The sequence below is a fragment of the Periophthalmus magnuspinnatus genome, chromosome 17 (assembly GCF_009829125.3).
Source record: "Periophthalmus magnuspinnatus isolate fPerMag1 chromosome 17, fPerMag1.2.pri, whole genome shotgun sequence".
Classification (NCBI taxonomy): domain Eukaryota; kingdom Metazoa; phylum Chordata; class Actinopteri; order Gobiiformes; family Gobiidae; genus Periophthalmus; species Periophthalmus magnuspinnatus.
In genome coordinates, this window is record NC_047142.1 from 23,444,906 (window position 1) to 23,466,981 (window position 22,076).

A 22,076-nucleotide genomic window follows, 5' to 3' on the forward strand; every position below is an offset into this window, starting at 1 on the left:
GTACCACGAGAAGAGGGGGGCAGAGCTTTTTAAAACCCTAACCACGTGTGGCAGCCCTGAAAAGTTTTTATAAGTAATTGCAGTGGGAAGTTGGGGCTGCTCTGTGAGAGATGGGGTTGGTAAGGAAGTGGGCTGGTCCACCGTGTTTGAAAGAGAGTGTCAGAGGAGAAAAGCACAAGTCTCCAGAAAAGACCAATATTTATGCTCCTCTACAGCCCCACCAACTCGCCCTAATCACACACTTTGGCACACAGTCGGTCTCAAAATGATGTTTTACAGTTACTTAATTTACAGCAGGAGAGGAGAATAGATTGGTGGCTCATTGTGTGTACGTTTGATCTGGTACTGGCGTTGCACTTTAAGCCAAGTCATGACACTTGTTTCCGAATGCTGCTGTCAACCCTGAAAACCTCAGAAAAGTCAGACACAAAGTTCACTAATTCATGAAAATTATAAGGGTTTAAATGGTAGAGACTAATTGTAATATCATTATACCTTGATCACTGTCACAAACATTTTTTTGTAGTTCACTTGAATTAAACCACTGTAGTGCCATAGTTGTGAAACAGTTCATTCAACACACTGTTGGTTTATGTAAATTAGCCATGTGCTCATTTTGATTGTCACTAGAATTTTCCTCTTGGATGTGTTGCTTTTGCCTCAAGTACACAGCACAGTCTATTTGGGAATCATGTGAAAATAATATTGTAAGGAGAATAATTAACCACACAGTTGTAATGCCTGAAATGAGTTTGAAAGGACAGGGTTGTGAAATTAAACATCTCATTTCATCCCTGACAGTCTATCTTCTGTGTCTATCCATTCACTGTCACCCCGTGTCTTGTAGAGGTCAGCTATTGAGTGCTAGCTGCAGTGTTTTTTATGCCCTTTCTTTTTAATAGTATTACATGTGTCACAGACTTTCTCTCAGCAGGAGTTCTGTCTCACTGCTGAGACAACAGTTCTGGGTCATGTGTGGGAAACATGCCTCAATAATAATTGCATTAACAAGCAGAAGTCACATCTGAAAATTCATCAAAAGATTTAGATTTTTTCTGACATATACATTTTAGCTTGCTTCTTTGTGGTATATTTAGCTGTGAGAAGATGCTAATGAAGTAGACATACCTGAAAATATTAACAAGTGATAGCCTTAATTTTTTCTGGATGATGGCATGATTTGCAAAGAAGCTAATGAGGCTTGTTGCTATAAAAATTCCTCTGCTGTATTGGGCTCTGAGTCAAAGCATCATTTCACATAGCATGTATCTTTATTATATGGCATAAAGTGAATATGCCCAAATATTGTTGAACTAACCTAACACCATACTTTATATTCTACTAATATGGCATATTACATCCCAAGTGCAGAAGCAGTGCAGCAGGGGCCTCTAGTTTAGGGGCAGGTGTGGAGGTTTATGGAGCAGAAGTGCAAAAGCAGCCATGTTTACTCATCGCACCAAGGCTTAGTGAGCCAGGGACACATGTGAAAGAGGGAGACACAAATATATTTAGAGTGTATTTGTAGAAATGTGTTACTCCTGTCCTTTCCCCAATGGTGGTTTTGACCTTTAGTCTTCTTTTGATTTTGATAAGCTTCCAGGCTCACAGCTGCCAAGCAGGAAGTTGACTATGTATGCATGATTCAATGAGCAAATAGACAAGAATTACGCAGCGAAGTAAGACAATGGTTAATTGGATTGTGCATCAGAAGAAAAGCTGACCAAGTTGCTTAAGCTTGACGTTGACACTGTAAAAGCTGTGCTGTCTCAATTAACCCATCAATGCCTAGAGCTCTTAAAGACGAATTATGATGTTTAACAGCTGCGTTGTAATTAAACATGGATTGACAACATGGCTCACTGCTTAGTGTGTTTTTATTTCTTCTGTGCCAATGTTTGAAATAGTGTCACTGTCTACATACAAATGGAAAAGTTGGTAAAACATTGAAACATTTTCTCCCAAACCTTTATTAGTACATAACCTATACATTTCTATTTTAACTGTAATTGTTTTGAGTAGAGATGTACTGGTTATTCTTTATATATTTTTCCATCTTCTTCAATATATATTTGTTTAGAAATACGCTATTAACTCCTGAATGATTTAGTACAAAATCCTTCAGCATCAATGTGTACAAAGGGCAGTGCTGTGACCTCATTTGCCCTAAATATGACTGCACTCTTCTTGCTTGGGACAGTCCATTGTTTGCTCTGCAACTGAAGTAATTGATGTACTGCACAAAAGGGAAATAAATCAGGATGGTGTAAAACACATACATCTGTACTTGATGTGTGTTTGAATAGAAAATAAGCTACTGTGAGAGGAAGGGACATTGTAATGCAGCTGTGTTGTAATATAATATGCATTGGAAAATAGAGTCACCCTTATTTTTGTGGGTTGTACAATTCGTCGTCCAAGGTGTTCGGAGGTCCAGGGCAAGCACTTACACTGACGCCACTGGCTCTAACCTTTTGACTGGCCCAAACTGATGTTGCTCTACTTACTAATGTGTTGTGAAATTGGCAGCCCTTAAGTTATGACCCAGGCAAAGAAAACAATCAGGACTCTCAATATAGAATCAAAAGCCTTTAAACTTGAAATAGTGAAAGGCTAATGCTGTTTACCTTTTATGTTTTATCATGTATTTTTAATATGTTTTAAGGTTGTTTTTGTGTTTGTTTTGTTTATAACTTAACAGCCATTTATTTTTTATTTCTTCATTATGACACGTCATATTTAAATGTGGTTTCACATATAGGGGATCTCCAAATGCCACGAGTGAGTCAGGGTGACAACTCATCTCCTTACTTCCTGTACTGTTTTCTCGTGATTCTTTTTCATGTTTATTTCTTCTATAGCAACACTCAGACCATGGCAACCAAAATGAACGTACAGCAGACAGACAAGTGCCAAAACTGTGTGGAGACAGCTTTTGTAAACAAATTTAAGTTTATTTCACACCAAAATGCATGCAAGGCTACAAGTTAAGATAAGCTAATTGACACCTAGGGCGGACAGGGGGACAAGAGAGTTGGCTGTCTTGGACTCCAGGGTCTTAGGGGCTCCTACAGCACACAGCTGTTGCAGACAAAAGAAACATGCTGAATATACTTGGGGCATGCAACCGGAGAGTTCCAATGATTTTAATATCTAACATATCAAATTTTTTCCTTTGCCAAAGACTATGCAAATAATGATATAGGGAAGTGGCTGTGATCTTCATCCAAAGTGTCTTTTATGGTTATCAGCTCATGTCCATGCTGTGTGGTCAGCCTTAGGCATTGCACAGGTTGGTCTGTGATCTGTCACCTAGGTGTATGACAGCAGGAAAATCTCTTTGTTACAGTTGATGGTATCTATGCCCTGCTTCCTCATCCCGATTGCTTATTTAGGGCTGTAGTTGACTCAAGAAATTCCTGATTAATACAAAAACATGCGCTGTGCATCATTTAATCTATTATACTATATATTCATAAATGAAAAAGGAGATCTGTTCAGCCAGCTACTCCTGCTAACTCACTCCATGCTATCTTGATTCTGTTGTTGTCCATATTGATAAAATGAAAAAATCAAAAATCTGTTTTGACATCTGACTAATTATTTTATTATGCAAATAAAAATAAGTCAACTATCAAAACATTTGGTTGACTCAGACAACATTGACCTACTAATACTAGAAGACTTGAGCCCTATGACTGTCTCTCAGCTGAGCACACATGCCTTGCTCTGGTCCATGATGTTTCCTTTACAGTGTTCCAATATCACCGACTTTAGGTTTTCCTATCAATGGGATGTTGTCTTTGGTGTACACAAACAAACCTCCATTTTCATTCATTGTGCTTTATCCATCATGAAGCAGTATTATTCTAAAACAATATGTGGTGGGGTTCACCTATGCCGTTAAAGCTAGTGGTCTAATCCTGTTATTTTCTCAAAACACAAGTTGATCTTAACTGAGTGTGGGTGTAACTGGCTCTTTTTACTGTTCCTGTCATGAAGTATTTTGAATCTCTATCACCGTCATTGAGCAATTTGGGACGTTTTATGTCAAAAAGCCAAGATTGGTTAACTTGATCTCATTTCTGTAATATGAGCAGGCCCATTTACAGACATTTTGGGGCCCGGGGCAAGAAGCCTCACACGGGCCCCCTCTAATATAAATAAATAAGAAGAGGGTCTAATTCTTTGCCCCCTCCATTGACTCCCCTGAATATGAGAATATGTCTAATCTCACCTGTTACTAATGTCTGTAGGTGGGAGTGATTAGCCTAATTCGCCAGTTATTGATGTTTGTCTTTGGATGGTAGTTTTTGTTTCTTCAGTCAAAGATGGTTAATACCTGGTTTCTGTTTATAAAAAAATATTATTACTACTTACTATTACTAGTCTTGTAAGTTTTGTCAATATAATAATAATTTCTGTCAGGCTATGTAATTAATTATTACCCATTAATTATGCCCATTATAACAGGGCTCTGCAAGTAACATTAACTGGATTTTGAACAAATTCCTTTTTTGTTTATAATTCAACACTTTGAAGATTATTTGAGGATTGGCGAAAATCCATAGTTAAATTATGGATAATTGGATTTAAGAGATTCAGCATTTTTATGTTCTGACAATATTTTGCTTCTTACCATTCCTGTTCAGGGAAGCTCAGGGAAGCTATGCAAAATTCTAAAATGAGGTGTCGGGAAAAGGCTGATGAGGCTTATTCATGGACTTTGTGGAGGATTTGAAGTAGAAAAAAACAGTAAAGGGCTTATGATCGTGTGGGATGAGGCTGCAGGCTCTCTGTGTTAGCAGTAAAATTGGAATGCTTGTTGCAGCTCTGTATGTGTTTGTGATTTGTTCTGTCCTGAGTGATGACGAAAACAACTTTTGACCTTTTAGCATGAGTAGTACCAAAGTTGGGTGTTTGTGCTGAAAATAAAATGTATTTTCCTCAGTAATCTCTCAGTAATTCACAACCTTATTGATAATAATTCGAGACTGAGTAATAAAGAGGTGATCACATGTTACTAAATATATTGTGTAGTAGCTCTGTTCATGATTTGTAAACGTAGGGCATCACAGGTTGCTGAACCTCGGCCATTGGTTTCTGGTCAATGTCAAATTACTGTTCTCAGGGTGACCAGTGATTTACCCAGGATTAGTATCCTTCAGAGAAACAATACAAATCTTGTTAATGCACTTTACCTGCCTGTAATGTGTCATTCATATTCTGCCTTTGTCTGTACAGGTCAGAATCGATTTAATCTTTAAAATGATATTTTTATGTTTGTTTGTTTTTTCTATTTTTCCAAGTTTATAACTGCACATCATTGCAAATGGTGGATGATTTGGAAGGCAAATGATTTGTAGAAGGGAAGTTTATAGGAAAATTGTTGTTCTATACTGTAGTTTGTTCCATCGCCAGCATAAGCTGATGTAACATCTGCTCAATTCAAAGAAAACGGCATTGATGCTCTGTTGTCATGGCAGCACAGCCATACACAAGGATTGAGGGCAACTCCTCTGAGATAAATGGAGAAACAATGAGCAGGGCAAACATTAGAGGGGGCTGATGTTTATTGTTACATGATGGAGAAAGTTTAATACAGACTTATTTTGTTGTGATTAAGATAACTTTAGGTGTATTTTGTTAAGTTTAGTTTAATTGTGTCAGTGTTCTTATTAGTCGCCATTATTATACTAGTATATGCATGTATCTCTACATGGGGGGGGGGGGATGCAGGTGAACAGCTTGCAAGAGCCAACAGCTCCGCAGGCCAATCTTGCGCATCACTTGACAGCCATACCCGATAAAGGCCTATGCACAAATGAACTTGTTAAGCAAATGAGTGAACAATCAGCAAGAGCGTGGAGGAGTGGAATGGACGCACGGCCATGTTCATTGGATTCTGCTCAACACTGTCTGTTCACATCAGCAAGTATCCTCTGTCCTCCCACTTTCTTTGATGGCTTTTTAGTATAAAGTGACATACAATTCTCTGCCTGTTTCCTTCTAATCATATAATCCTATTTGAAATCAAACCCCAAATAGCTCTAAAAGATCAAATCTTTTGACAATCTAGTCAAACATGTTGGATTCATGGACAATAGACACAAAGGGACAAAAATATCACCCAAGCTCCATAGTATGAACACAGATGATGCATATTGCATTTTGTTCTTTCATACACACAGTCCGTTTTTACATCCAGGACACCAATGCTGCTGAGCTTCCAGACTGTTTCATAGCATCACATATTTGCCCTCTTCCCCCTTGCCCCTACCAGTTACCCCTTTGGCCTTTCTCACCTCTCTGTGGCCCTACCCCCTCTCTTTTTTTTCTCACAACATTCTAAAGTCCTGACTCCCCTCCCACAAGGGCTCCTGCATATAGACCAGTCTTGAAAACTATGCAAATAGCATCTAGTCAAATTGTCTTTAGATTATTTGGCTCTGTTGATGCGACCTGTTCTTTCATCATGAAGAATTACTGTGAGGTAAGAGAAAGATGGACCCAAAGTATGTATGATTGAGAGTACATATTTCTCTTCAGGCAAACTGTCAATCATTTAAGACAATGATTCAAAGTGGTACACTTAGTGCACAGGTGCTGAGCAGAAAAAATAAATATTCTGTCTTCATGGTATTTTAACTGTAGGCATAACTGTACACCTGGAGATATCTGAGTAATGGTTAATTAATTATGATGTAAAACACTGCACATCTAGAGGCATATTGGATGACTGGGAAAATGCAATTTGAAGTATTGTTTTAGGAAAGAAAAAAAAAAAAAACAACTGTTCCATTACAGTAATCATGTATGAGACAATGAGACAGTCAGTTTGTTAATCCCCACATTTTTAGTGGGGGAATAGAATGTAATTAAATCGCTGGACAAGTCATCAATTGAAACACAGTTCTTGTTTTCAAAGACAAAAACATCTTACATAACACATTTTCACTAATCTAGTGTAACTTTTCAAAGTGTTATTTGAGATGGTTGAGGGTACGTCGTTAAAATGATGTATGTCAACACCCCAATAAACATTCTGGTGTTGTGTGTCACCAACAGCAAGTCCTACAAATGGAGTGCACCTAGCCTTGTCAGGGCACCCAGTGGGGCAACCTGTGGGTGACCCAGAGTCTTGGCAGGCTTCACCCCGTCATCTGACAGAATGCTGCTCTCACTCTCCTCCTCCTGACACCCCATTGGTCTCAATTAATCAGCCATGGAGCAGGATTTATTCAGCCACTGCCCCAGCAGATCCTGTGGTATGTGGCCACAGCAGCGGCAGGTTGAGAAGCCACCGTGGACACTGTCTTTAGGCCCATTACTCTCACCTCAGAGGCCTTGCATAAAAGAGCTTTGAGCCGCCTGTTTTTGAGGGGATCCGGTGGGCCTTTTGTCTTGTAAAAGCAGACTAGATCCAGTCCCGCGCGCAGACAGAGGTGTTTACTAAACTGGGTACTGCTGGAGTGGGGGAGATTACGTGTGCCACATTGAATAAACATACCCTACATATTGGCAAGGGCTACCAACACGTTTTGTTTGGTGAAGTCCCCAGGAGCAGTATTGTGTTTGTATTAGTACTATTAGTATTTTGTTCTATTTACTGCTTGAAAACTTTAGACACTAATTTAACAGACCGGGCTGCTTAAATAATCCCTTAGTGACATTGTACACAATGTGATTTGACCCATGGCATTCAGTGTTTGGACAGACATCTCCCACATGTCCTGGCCAGATATTTCTTGTCTACAGCCTCATATAAAAAGACTTTCGCATATTAACTTAATCAGCTAAAAATAACTGTTTGGATCAGCCGCTCGGTGCGTCCATTTTAATAGGGTTTTTATCTAATCTCTAGAGCAAATATAGCATTCTCATAACCCAACTACAGGGACTTGAGATTTACCTGTTGTGCCTGCTTCAAACATTAATAAATACAAGGGCCTTAAACAAATGCATACTGACTTTACTTTACTATTGGTAATTTACTTGCATTGCTTACCCATTCCCATTCCATTTTAGAGCTGTTAGCATAGGCGTTCAGAAAATGGATTTGATTGATTTATTTCAGATGCAACTTGAAATGTAGAGAAAGTAGCACTAAATACATCCAAAACATTGATTAAAATGAATGACATGTGCCAACAAAAGATGCATATTTCTTAAATTCTTTCCTTACTTAATAGTTTGCTCCCCACTTTGTAGTGCATATGGTATTTGCAGTTGTATAGAGCTGTGAGCAGTGAAGCAGGGAGCTGTCAGTGAAATGCCAGTGGTCTATAGGAAGTGCTGCTAAAAAAAAATGCTCCAGATAAAGAATGTCCACACACCTAGTCAGCACAAGTTTGCACAATATAACACAATCTCATTCAGCTGCAGAGATTATCAGGCCATGCACACGTCCCATTCCTTTGGTCACTTTAATTAAAAATGGTGCTGCATTTGTTTGATACCAAATAGTGTGGAAATGATTCTGTGCTCACCTTACCAAACCTGTCCATAAAATCACTGGAGTGTTGAAAAGAACACACTCCAATGCACCCTGACCGGCCTGGGTGCACTTGTCTGGCTATTTCTTTTGAAAGATCCATCCATGGTCCCAGTAGTTTGACGGTGGTCAATTTAAATTTTCTGATATTCTTTTTAGTGAGATAAGGCATGATATTAAACTGAGTATTATCACACCAACATTTCAAGCTCTTATCTCACATGTCTGACATAATCATAAGTTATATGTTCTTAAGTAAATCTTCCTTACTTGGCCAACCCAAATGATATATCTATTATATTTTTATTATTTTTTTTAACAGAGAGATATCAGTCTGGTCCCTACTCCCTCTGTAGCGCCACAAGCCAGACTCAAACCTGACTGTGCAATTTTTTCAGTGATGCAACTTACAACTTTATAAAGTACCGGAGAATTCTGGATCCCAGGCAAAAAACATCATGGAAACCTGTCAGGAAAACAGGTTAAAAAAGTTTATTTTGTTACATACTATTCAACCCTATAAGGCCATACGCATTATATTTGATACATATTTTCCAGAGACCACTAACATTTCTACATCATAAAAGCTTAACTCAAAAACTTGCTGCATGCAATTTAATTCTTGTCGCCTTCTCCCTGGAGCATGTTTTTTGCACTACAGTCTGACATGACTGTGTCATGCCATAGGACCTAGGTCATACATAGTATTGCTGCTCAGGTCACGGTTTTAGGACAATTTTGAAATGGCCATTCTGATGCGGTGTGAACATGCTCTGGACGAGTTCAGGTAAGGAACCTAAATATACACTCTGTGCACACGGAGACTTTGTTCTGTGACTTGTTTTTTAAACTGGAGCATCACATTTCCCAGAATCCTTCCACTGTAGATCACTCTCTGGCCTCCTCCGAAGCAAAACCAAGTTTCCTGCTCAGTCCGTGTGGAGAGTATATTAAACAGCCTTTGGAGGGAGTGTTTGCTCTGTCACTTGACTAGCGCAAATGTGATAGAACTCAGTTTTAATAAAAATCTATTATTTTACAAAAGAAAAGTATTCAGAAGTGTTTATGTGTCAACAGTCATTCAAACATGTGAATAATGAAGAACAAGTGAATCATGTGTTATTTAGGCTGATCATTAAGGGCTAATTAACATCAGAATGTCTATCAAAACTTGACAAGACTACCTCCCTCAATTCCAAACTTTCCAGACTTTCCCTGGCGCAATCTCATGATTGATCTGATAATAGTATTATCTACAGTAATGATAGCTAAAACAGTAAATTATAAAATTTTTATTGTGTGGTGACTTTCATTTTATTAAAATGCACTTTACTGCTTAAAGACAGCTCGTATAAGTTAGCTCCAAAGCTTCAGGAGATGCTTATTGTGCTAACTTGCCACAATAAAGCGGAGGATCATTTGGACCTGATCCACCCTTACCCTCTGTATCTGACGCGCCCACTGATTACGACACACCACAGAAGTGTAACCTATAATCTGTACCTATGTACAGTAGAGCTTATATTGTGAGCTGCATACAGGGGCACGGCTCTCCTCATGTCATTATGTGCTCTTAGTACTTGCCTCCACAGGGCACGGACAGTGTCTTTCCGTACTGGAGCACAGCTGATTTATACAGGGGCACGTGCCCCAGTATAAATCAGCCAGTCAGTTTGGACCAGGACATACTCAGTTTAGTTCAGTCCAAACCTCATCTGTTTCCAGTCCTGGACTCAGAACTCAGTCAAAACCTATTGAAACACAGTCCTTACCAGCCCAGACCCATTGAGTACCAGTTAAATCCGGCCCTGGACAGTTTGAAGTAATCTGAATTGGTCTGAACCTATATAAGGCCAATCTGGACTACTTCAGAACCAGTGATTGCCAGTCCAAACCTAATCTAGATGAATCCAGACCCACTCTGGTCTCAGTCCAAACCAGGTCTGGACCAATCAAGTGTTCCAAACTCAGTCAGAAATAGTCCAAACTGAGCCCCGACTCCTCATTACAAACCAGTCAGAACAAGTCTCAACTCAAATGCCATATTTTGGTTAAACCATTATTTTTTTTATTATTACAAGAGAAGGTTCTGAAAAAGGCAGATATCAAAAGTAATGGAAATGCAATTAGTGTAACTTGTTTTTCTTTTACATTATGTTAAAGGACCATTGCATGCAAGGGTCAGGTCTTATAGGGGATCTTTAAACAGATTATATTATTGGCTCTCGCCATTGGCCTTCACCAACTACTTGGCCCTTGCCAGTCACAAAGTGTCACTGACAAAGAATTTAATGAAATGGGCATCAGACATTCTAGCCGATGCCCAAAAGCGCTCAACAGTGCCTCCTAGAAGTGGACCCCTATGGGAGAGGACACAGGCCATAGGCTCACACATTTTGGAGCAGTGATAGAGCTCCATGAGACAAGTCTAAAAATGAATTGGAGCACTACCCTATGATGAACAGGAAGTCGTCCATAACAGAGCAAAAATCCCTCGCCGACAGCATGCTTATAAAACGTATGTAGTCCAACATTTTTGGTCCAAATGAACTCAAAGATCCTCCACCAGTTAGAAATCCACAGTTCCTGTTTCTGTAATGACTTCTCACGACCATGAGCATTGGCCTACATAGCTTGAATTTCAATTCCAACTGCATGATCTCAGCTTGAATCTAATGTACTAATAATCATATGATCAGTGTACACTATAGAGCCCCCTAGCTTATACATAAAGCATCAACATTATCTGATTCATACGAAACTTGGGAATAAATTCTACACATGAGGGGAAGAAAAATAATCTATTATGAGCATTGGACCGTTTTCATGGTTGGCCACCAAGGGCGCGAAGACTTAAAAAAATCATTTAAAAATTCCTATACACAAATGCTTTGTCCCACCACATTGAAATTTGCATCACTTATAAACTGGCCAACACTGGTTAAGTTCATAATGCAAACTTAATGCTTAGTGCTACAGTCCCCCCTAGCTTATACATAAAACATCAATATATTTGTACGAAACTTGGGATTTAAATTCTACACGAGGTGAAGAAAAATAATCTATTATGAACATAGTGCCTTTTTCATGGTTAGCTAGGGACACAAAGACTATAATATAATTTACACTTAATTCTTCATGCTAAAGTGCTACCAATAGGACCACTTTTCTGTGATTTTAATGTCTTTGTGGGATTTTAATGTCTTTGTATGATTTGAATGTCTTTTGCGTGGTTTTAATGTCTTTCTTATTCTGTAAAGCACTTTGAATTACTTTGTGTATGAATTGTGCTAAAAAGGTGGTTTGCCCTCTCCAGGTGGGTGGGGAGTGTCTGCCTCAAGTGGAGGAGTTCAAGTATCTCGGGGTCTTGTTCACGAGTGAGGGAAAGTTTGAGCGTGAGATTGACAGGCGGATCGGTGCAGCGTCTGCAGTGATGCAGTCGCTGTATCGGTCTGTTGTGGTAAAGAAGGAGCTGAGTCGCAAGACAAAGCTCTCGATTTACCGGTCAATCTACGTTCTTACCCTCACCTATGGTCATGAGCTCTGGGTAATGACCCGGCCACCCTCCTCCGTAGGGTGGCCAGGCGCACCCTTAGGGATAGGGTGAGGAGTTCGGTCACACTGGAGGAGCTCGAAGTAGAGCCTTTGCTCCTACACGTCGAGAGGAACCAATTGAGATGGCTCGGGCATCTGCTCAGGATGCCTCCTGGACGCATACATACACGCCTCCTGGTGTTCTTGGCATGTCCCACCGGGCGGAGGCCCCGGGGAAGACCCAGGACACGCTGGAGGCACTATTTCGATGTAGGGTCATCCAAACCGTACATTCAACATGAATGTCGCTGTGACTCAAATCAGGCAATAGAGAGGAAAATACCCACTAAACATTAACCAAAACACACCATCACTGGCAGAGTGCACCTGCTTAGTCAAAAATTAAGTCTTATAACAGTCTTTTACATGTACCACGGCTCATACCATGCCAGTGAAAAACATCTTAATTTCCTTTTTGTTTAATGACTTGTCAGGACCACAGCCATTGGCTGAGAGACTTTAAAATGTAACCACTGGTGCAGAATCCAGACATGAATAGAGTAAAGAAAAAAAGCACATGGCCACTGGACACAATAGCGCCCGTTATACAACACATAAACGATACAATATTATTAACTGACTGGAAACTTGGGTAAGTAATCGTAGGCTTCAAAGTATGCAAAAAAAGTCAGTTGGACCTGTCGCATTATTTATGGCCACTGTCAGGAGAGGAGAATGGCAATCCAGGGAGTTACGAGTCCCTCCCTGGTCACATGGGAGGGATGTGCACAAGAGTTTGTAACTCATAAACACAAAAGGAACACAACTAGTTTATTTTGATAATTTGACTAGGAATAGACCTTGGAACAAGAGAAAGTCACATAGTAAAAGGGTGGCAGAGTGGGGGCATGTGTGGTCTTATATAAGGCCCAGATGGTCCCTGTGACACATGTGATGGAGGGAGGTCTCTGTGTTTGTGTCTGTCTGACTGAGTGACCAGGAGGCTCCCAGAAGCCAGTGCCTTGGGCTACAACACCTGGGCAGCAGCAGGGTCAGCCAGGGGAGAGGCAATCCAAAGTTTGCCTCCTTCCTGGAGGCTCAACACCACAACATGGCTGAACCTGCGGACAAGTCCAGTAAACTTGCCTGACCTGTGTTGGTCTTAAGTCAATTTAAAGTCAGTCTCTCAATGACTTGAGTAGGCTTGTTTGTTGGCTTCCATACACATGCCTTTCTTCCTCAAAATTGCAGCCATGTTGCGCTGAAGTGCTGTGATGACTTATGATTTACACCAGACTGATTGGACTTGAGTCCATAACATCAAGTCAACTTGCCCTGCAGTAGCATTACTATGCATTTTTTTTGTTTTTGTTTTTGTTTTGTTTTGTTGTTTTTTTTGGGTTTTTTTTTTTTTTTTTTTTTTTGCAGTTCTATGTAGAAATATATATATATATATATATATTTTTTTCCATATTGAACAGTGTCGGTTTATACAGGGGAACCAAAGAGAGCACTTGGGCTCTCTTTTTCATGGGCGCCCTGTTTAAAACAACACAAACAGAAAAAACAATAAAAATAAATAAGTCCATATAAAACATCAAAAACAGGTGCAGGTGTGTGTATAAAAGTTTGTTATCAGATTATTAAATTTGCAACTGTCACCAACGTATCCAGTTTTGCTTTTCTTTGAAGTGCATTCCATTTCTGTGAAGCAAAACAGCCAAAAGCCCTCTTTCCCGTCTCAGTTCTGGTGCATCTAGTCTTTAGCCTTATGCAGTCATGTGATCTGGTATTAAATGTTTTGGTATCAATGATTAACAAGCAGGTGAGGTATTCTGGCAATTTTTGAAGTAATCCCTTATAGATACATTTCATACAGTGCTGTTCTCTTCTAACATAGTGATGGCCAACCCACTTTTTCATAGAGAACACAGTGATGAGTTTCAAATTCATCACCTGTAATAAAACGAAGGGCCGATCTTCATATTGTAAAAGCATTGCCAGTTTGTCTAAATTACTACAGTTTTTATTTCGTGTTGACAGGACCAATAAATCTACATTTAAAGTTTGGAATGAGTTTGTACAATATATTGAGTCTAAAAGCATAGTACATGTGTTACTACTAACAGCAGAAACACGTGCAATGTCCATGCACTAAATTAGGTCTCAAATTTCACTCATAAATGGTGAGAATTGTCATTTGCTTTCTGTAACTTGTATTATAAGACAAGAGGAGAGAAAATTTTGACAAATTTTGATACTAGTTTTGGTATCAATTAGTGTCTGTAATAATGCATTATTATACTGATGATTCCAGTACTGTCTTAATTTGTGTGATATGAATTATTGCTTATTATTAATTGCTTAAATGATTGCTTATTTAAGTTGTGCTTATGATTGGACTGGATCTGTCTTAGGGGTATACTGAAGCACACAGCTGTAGAGCGCTCTGTCCAAAGTCAACTTGAGACAGGGACTCTGGATTGGAGACGTGCTGTGGCTACGGACACTCGGCTGGAGTTCTCTACAGGCACCTGCTGTGATAGCACTTCACTACCACTCTTTTTGTACCAACAACATCAATGTTTGCTGATTTATCATTCTGTCCCACCTGCATCCTCCACTCCCACTCAAAAAGGTCATGGATGTTGGAGAATTCCTCTTCTCTGTTTTATTGTCATAATACAAGTGCATGTTCACACTCATACACACAGGACCGGGCTTTGGGGGGAAAATGGTGCTTGTTTTCTGTACTTGTTGCTACTTAACCTTCTGTCTCATTAGTCACGCTTAGTCTGGGCTTAATGTTGATCGCCAGCACCTCGGGGCCAATATGTGCATAGCATTTTTACATCATTATATTGCTTGTAGCTACATTTTCATTTTACTGATGAGCAGGGTCCATTGGTTTTCATTGAGAATGAGGGGTTTGTATTGCTAACAACATGGACATGGATTGACATGTCTGGTAACAACATATTCAATATATTCTCCTTTAAATATATTCAGCATATTTGCTTGTAAAGGCCTTAATCTCTTCATCTGAGCACTGAGGGGAAAGATAAGGTCAGCAGAGAGCACCCATCTGATGCTAGCAGATGGAGAGAAGAGGAGAGGCAGAGAGGTGAGGAGGAACTGCTAATCAGGACGACAAGACCAAATGCTTAAACAACATTTTTAAGGCCCTGATTTTTCTTTTCATCCTCTTAGCTCCCCTACCCTCTGCACCTAGACAGATGATCAGATGGCAAAAAATGTTAATGTCCTATGTGTGTTGTGTTTGTGTGCATCTTAAGGCATACTCAATATATTTCTTTTTATTGTTTCGCAGAATGGAGCGGTTCCGGGCGAGTCGGTGAAGAAAGATGAAAACTCCCGCAGGGGGAACTGGGGAAACCAGATTGAGTTTGTGCTCACCAGCGTGGGCTATGCTGTGGGCCTGGGTAACGTCTGGAGGTTTCCATACCTCTGCTATAGAAATGGAGGAGGTGCGTTCTTCTGATTTTATATCTCGGGGGGTCAGGGTGGGGTTCACACCGGACATTCTTAGGTAGTTAAAGGACTGACAAAATGACATGCACAGACATGTTTTCACTCAATAGACATAGAATAGGTAGCAGTGTTTTACCTTAGTCATAAAGAAATATGAATGTAAATAGATGATATATCACACATTACTTTACTTACGTCATAACCACATCTTGTTTTGTACACGCTCCCCTGGCTGGACTGACCTACTTCACATCTCACAGGGACAAACTTTGTTTTCTCAAACCAGACACATTTCCCATGGGGTGAGAATTGTTGGTACCACACTTTTTAGACTAGCCTTTTCATGACCTTTGACCTTTAATGACATATCACTTCAGTTTTGGGATATAGGCCTACTAGCCAAAACAGTAGGGTTTGCAGCATACCAACAGTATATGACTGAGCTCAACTGTGCTTTGTGTCGCTAAAGCTTGTATTCCTAACATAATATGTTGTATCTTCTAATGCAGGTGCCTTCATGCTGCCATATTTTATCATGCTTGTTTTCTGCGGCATCCCTCTTTTCTTCTTGGAGCTCTCCTTTGGTCAGTTTGCCAGTTTGGGATGCCTGGGTGTCTGGAAGATAAGCCCCATGTTCAAAGGTAAAAGTCGTAATGTGTAGCATAGCTGGATGATTTTACATTTCTATTACTTTTTTGAACAGGTGTGGGCTATGGCATGATGGTGGTGTCCACCTACATTGGGATATATTACAACGTGGTCATCTGTATTGCCTTCTACTACTTTTTTATGTCTATGACAAACTTGCTACCATGGACTTACTGCAATAATCCCTGGAACACACCAGACTGCTCCGGTGTCGTAGACTCCAGCTCATATGTTAACTCCAGCTTGGCTAATGCTACTAGCAGCCTGCTAACAGCAGTGAACCGCACAAAGAGAACCAGTCCCAGTGAGGAGTACTGGAAGTAAGTGCTTTTGATGGAAGGATCAGTTGTTTGTGGATATTTACAGTGCATTACAACATTATCAGGTTATCAGGCCCAAGTGGAGTGGTTATCATCAAACCTACAGAACACCAAATTACTTTTATACTTTTTGGTTCTTGTGGCCAAGTTTTTTAGTATAGGCAGTGTTGTTTTCTATGTTATACAAGTAACCCCTTATCACAGTTGACACAGAGTTCAAAATTGACTTGCACCTGTTGGATAAACTCACTTCAAACAAGCCATGTATTTGGGGAAAGCACTCATTCAATATTTGAACTAGATTTGACTGAACCACAGTTACTGATTTGTGTGGGATTACATTAACAAGGACATGAAGATAACTACAGTTCTTTGAAAACACAGGTTTGTAGTAAGTTAGAGGAATTACTATCATCTGGCAAGCTGCCAACAACTTTACTAAGCAGTAAACGGCTTGTTCGGTTAAATTGCTTTATGTTATACAGTTAGTCTCTTCAACTGAATCTGAAATTAATCCTACAGTGTGTACAGTATGTTCAAACATCTCTTTTGCACCAAGCTATTTACTGGAAATCTAAATATCAGTTAACTCTGGTTTACTCTTTGTTGATCAGGCATTATGTACTGAACATTTCCGATGACATTGGAAACTTTGGTGAGGTGCGGCTCCCCATCCTGGGCTGCCTGGCTGTGTCCTGGTTTGTCGTGTTCCTCTGCCTCTTCAGGGGCGTCAAATCATCTGGAAAGGTCAGGCTCAGATACTGTTACATGATACACAAACAACATGATTGCTTCCTTAACCCTTTCATGCATAGTGGTCACTACAGTGGACAGCTATTCAATTGTTGTTTTCTCCTATATAAGTGAGTTTGAATATCACAGTTGCACATCAGTCACTACAGTGGACGCTCATGTGTCACACAATACACTGCCACCCACTGGTGAACTTTGGCAAGAGTAAAAAAAAAATCTCTAAAACAAGATGGCCGACAGAAGAGCACATGTGCCTCGCAGGGGAGCAATTTCTGTCAATTCCTTCTATTGTAGGAGACCCTTGCAGGTAAAAAAAATATGAGGACATCAAGCAACAACTAAGGAACAATATAATTGTTAAAATATCCAAGTTTTGATTTTGTGATTTGAGGAAATTGTGATTAATCATGTGTCCACTCAATTGGACATCATGCATCGCTAGCTATATTTAGACTATAATTCATAGTATTGCTGTCACTGTTGTTTTTCTTTTTCTTTTTTTAAATTCACCATTTGCAGTAATGTTTTGGATGAAAATCAATTTAATTTATATTATAGCAATAATTTGTGGATATTAGTTCTAGCATGAGAGTTATTATCTTTGTCCTTGTGTTTATGTAGCGGTCAGGTGCAGATCATGCTACCAAAACCTACAGGATAGTCCAGCAAATGCCATCTGACTCAAGTGAAGATGATGTTAGTGGCAGTGATGATGAATGGCTACTAGAGAAAAGAGAATTGGCAAATGGCAGCAGTAGTGAGAGTGAAGTTGAGGATGTGGAAGGAGCAGAGGATGCTGAGGAAGTTCAGGCTGAGGAAGAAGCTGAGGATGCTCAGGATGTCCTACCTGACAGAGCTCAAGAACACAAAAAAGCAGACATGTCTAAAAAAACCCAAAGATAATGAGTTTGAGGAAGACTTGCCTCCTTTTTAGGAGAGTGGAAGGTGAATATTGAAGGAACAAAACCAATAGATTTCTTCATGCATCTATTTCCTGAGGAGCTGATAGATGAAATAGTGCTAAGATCAAACCTGTATGCATTGCAAAAAGGCAAAGAAAATCTGGCCATTACAAATGGTCAAATGAAGCAGTTTCTAGGGATCAGTTTGGTCATGTCATACCTCAGATACCCAAGATCAAGAATGTACTGGTCATCAGAGGAAGGGTTGCGTCTTGATTGCAAATGCCATGCCACTGAATCGATTTGAGCAGATTCTGAGATACATTCACTTTGTTGATAACTTCTCAGAGGAGCAGGGAAATAGTGATAAGCTATTCAAAATCAGGCCAGTGTTGGATACACTAAAAAGAACTTTCCATTTAGCTGTGGATCCCAAAGAATTCTGTTAACCAATTGATGAACAGATCATTCCATTCAAGGGACTTTTATCTCTGAAGCAGTGCATCCCAAAGAAATCCAAACCCTGGGGTGTGAAAGTGTGGGTTAGAGCAGGGAGCTCTGGATACATGCTCAGATTTGAAGTGTGTCAGGCTTTGGCTGGGCCTGGTGTGGCCAGTGGGTTGGGAATGGCTGCAGATGTTGTCATGCACCTTTGTGATGACATACAGCAAAAGAATCACAAGGTGTTTTTTGACAATTTCTTTTGCACCATTCCACTTATTCAGGCTAAAATATATAAACACAATGTTAGGGAGCATACAACAACATGTTTTATAGTGTTTTCAGTATTTTTTTTTTAATATTTGTTTTCTCAAACACATATTTCATTCATTGTTCAAATGCGCGTTGTCCACCCTAGTGGACACATCACCAACTCCTTGAAGAAGGCATGTTTGAAAAAAAATAAGATGAATATTTCTTTTGCATGCCTAAAGAGTAATAAAAACACTTTGGAAAAAAATCCTGAAGTAGCCTATCATAATTCATGCATGAAAGGGTTAACATAAAGTGACACTTAACCCCTAAATTTTTGTAGGTTGTTTACTTTACTGCTACCTTTCCCTACGTGGTCCTGACTATCCTCTTCATTCGAGGAATTACTTTGGAAGGAGCCTTCAATGGCATCAAATACTACCTGACCCCTCAGTGGCAGAAAGTCTTGGATGCAAAGGTGATGATCATGAATGGAGAAATACAGAGGAATGCTCACTTTCAAGGATAAAACATTATAAAACTATTTTGTATTGCAGGTTTGGGGAGATGCTGCATCTCAGATTTTTTACTCTCTCGGCTGTGCCTGGGGTGGTCTGATAACCATGGCGTCGTATAACAAGTTCCACAATAACTGTTTCAGGTTGGTACAAAGGATTATAGGTCATTGTTTTTGTAAAGCACGCATACACATTTTCTTTATTCCTTTATTGCATAATTGACACAGAAAATACATATGTTCTATCAAAAGTAAAAATAAAGTAGTGATAAATTAAGAAGTGTGCGTTGAATTGATCTGTTACACAATTCGTTCCTATTTCCCAGAGGATTGTGAGCAAAGGTTAGTTAATGCAGAGCTGGCAGAAATGCAGATACTGTTTAGGAGCGGTTAGAAGCTGATTGCAGTTTTTGAACACCAAGGGAGTGAAGGAGGAGTGAAGAAAAGATTAGTTCATCATTAAAGAGGGAGAGGTAGATAAGAAGTCCCCTTCTCTTCTGAGCTCATCCACTCAGACTCTGTGAGGACACGATACAGGAGGAGGACAGAAAAGAAAGATATAATTTGTGCCTTTTGCCAGGACTTCAGGGTCACACTATCTGCACACACAGCTGTACAGCACCTAATCAGCCTGTGTTTCACTGCACTGTCCCCATGGAGTGCCTCTCAACTCTCCACCAACAGTCCATTGATAAACACAAGCAGTCTGCAGCAAACACTGGTCACTGGTCCAAGAACATAAAGGTTGGCATCAGAGGCTTCCAAGACGTCCTTTGTGATAAGTGCACAGGAAATACCAACACAGCTCTCATGTTCATGTGCTATACTAAATCCAATCTGAGAGGCAGAGAAAAAGTTTGCTCAGGTGAGCTAAAGCTACAATTCAGAGTCACTAAATCCATACTTAAGACATACAAGTTGTGAGATACAAAATGTTGTTTCTCAAAACTTAGTTCAAGCTTTCATCCACAATCTACAATCTGTCATATCAGAAAGAAAATGCCTTACTTTTATTGTTGATTCAACTTGTTTTATCGCACATCTTAAGTTTGACTAATTGCTGTGTGTCTTTTTCTAAACAGAGACAGTATCATCATCAGTGTTACCAATTGTGCCACCAGTGTCTATGCTGGTTTTGTCATCTTCTCCATCTTGGGCTTCATGGCTCACCACCTGAATGTCCCTGTGTCAGAAGTGGCCGACCATGGCCCAGGTCTGGCATTTGTAGCTTACCCAGAAGCTCTAACACTCCTGCCCATCTCTCCTCTGTGGTCACTGCTCTTCTTTTTTATGCTTATTCTTCTCGGACTGGGAACACAGGTAAATAAACAAAACATCAAAATAAGTGTTCAACAATCAAGCTTTATTTCTCAGAAAAAAGTCAATCTAAAAGAGACATATAACAAGGGCAGCAATGAGCATCTGAATCTGAATTATCAAGTATTAAAATAATCCTACTTGTATTAAGGACAATACAGAGTCAAAACACATGCCAAAAGCCATTTTATAACAAAGACATTATACAATCAAAATTTCAAAATAGAATAAAGTGATTTTGGTTTATTCATGCATTTAAAGCCAGTGTGTTTGTGCCAGTCTGTTGTCTAAATAAATTGCTGATTGAATAAAAAATAATACTTGTTTTGCTATATTTTTGTGTTCTTTTAGTTCTGTCTCTTAGAAACCCTGGTGACGGCCATTGTGGATGAGATTGGGACAGATTGGATCATCAGGAACAAGACTGTGGTCACTCTGTCTGTGGCCATTCTTGGCTTTTTATTAGGAGTACCTCTTACAACACAGGTGTGTGACAAGAATGCTTGAAAGTCCCATTTTGTTGTTCAGGAATTGTTTTTTAACTTGCTTCTGTGTGCAGGCGGGAATCTACTGGCTGCTGCTCATGGACAACTATGCTGCTAGTTTCTCCTTGGTCATAATCTCCTGTATAATGTGCATTTGCATCATGTACATTTATGGTAAGAATTCCATCACAAAATGTAATGTTTTAATTTAAACAGCTGTTTGTTTTAAACAGTATTTCTGTTACAGGTCACAGAAATTACTTTAAAGATGTTGAGATGATGCTGGGTTTCCCTCCTCCACTGTTCTTCAGGATTTGCTGGAGATTCATTTCTCCTGTCATCATTAGTGTAAGCAACCACACTGCATATGCATTTACAATTATATGACAAATACTTCAGTGTGTCTGATGCAATAATATGTACTTGAGTGGACTACAGACACATGTAGCTATTAGCTATGCCATGTCCCAGAGGCAGTAGTCTACTAAGAGGCTGGACTGGCCAAGACAACTATTCTTTTGGATTAGTGGCCCGATTTCAGTCACTGTTGTTTCTTCCTCTTGCATTCGTCATCAGAATTTACAGCTCTATTGGTATAGTGACGATGCTAATACTCCAAACACAAACTTGGAGACAGTATTATGCATCTAAACCATAGTGGAAATACAAGCTACTCATGTTTTTTTTGTCTTGTATAGTTCATCCTGATATTCACAGTGATTCAGTACAAACCTATCACCTACAATGACTACGTGTACCCGGGCTGGTCTTTGGCCATTGGTTTTTCCATGGCCCTGTCCTCTGTGATTTGCATACCCATCTATGCCCTCTACAAGATCTCCAAATCTCCAGGAGCCACCTTCAAAGAGGTAATGTTACACAAGCTGTGCAAAGGAACGCAGGTCTGTTTGATGTGGTTAA

General features: G+C 39.7%; 1 protein-coding gene across 1 annotated transcript in view; it reads left to right on the top strand.

Moving 5' to 3' along the window:
- The window catches only part of slc6a9 (solute carrier family 6 member 9), a 43,498-nt gene that overhangs the window by 16,737 nt on the left and 4,685 nt on the right, over window positions 1-22,076 (top strand). The window contains exons 3-13 of the mRNA XM_033982728.2: window positions 15,360-15,516; window positions 16,030-16,161; window positions 16,224-16,488; window positions 17,103-17,235; window positions 19,180-19,314; window positions 19,394-19,497; window positions 20,436-20,673; window positions 21,022-21,156; window positions 21,230-21,329; window positions 21,403-21,503; window positions 21,854-22,024. Of these exons, the coding sequence (XP_033838619.1) occupies window positions 15,360-15,516; window positions 16,030-16,161; window positions 16,224-16,488; window positions 17,103-17,235; window positions 19,180-19,314; window positions 19,394-19,497; window positions 20,436-20,673; window positions 21,022-21,156; window positions 21,230-21,329; window positions 21,403-21,503; window positions 21,854-22,024 (1,671 nt within the window). The remainder of the gene's footprint in view (window positions 1-15,359; window positions 15,517-16,029; window positions 16,162-16,223; window positions 16,489-17,102; window positions 17,236-19,179; window positions 19,315-19,393; window positions 19,498-20,435; window positions 20,674-21,021; window positions 21,157-21,229; window positions 21,330-21,402; window positions 21,504-21,853; window positions 22,025-22,076) is intronic.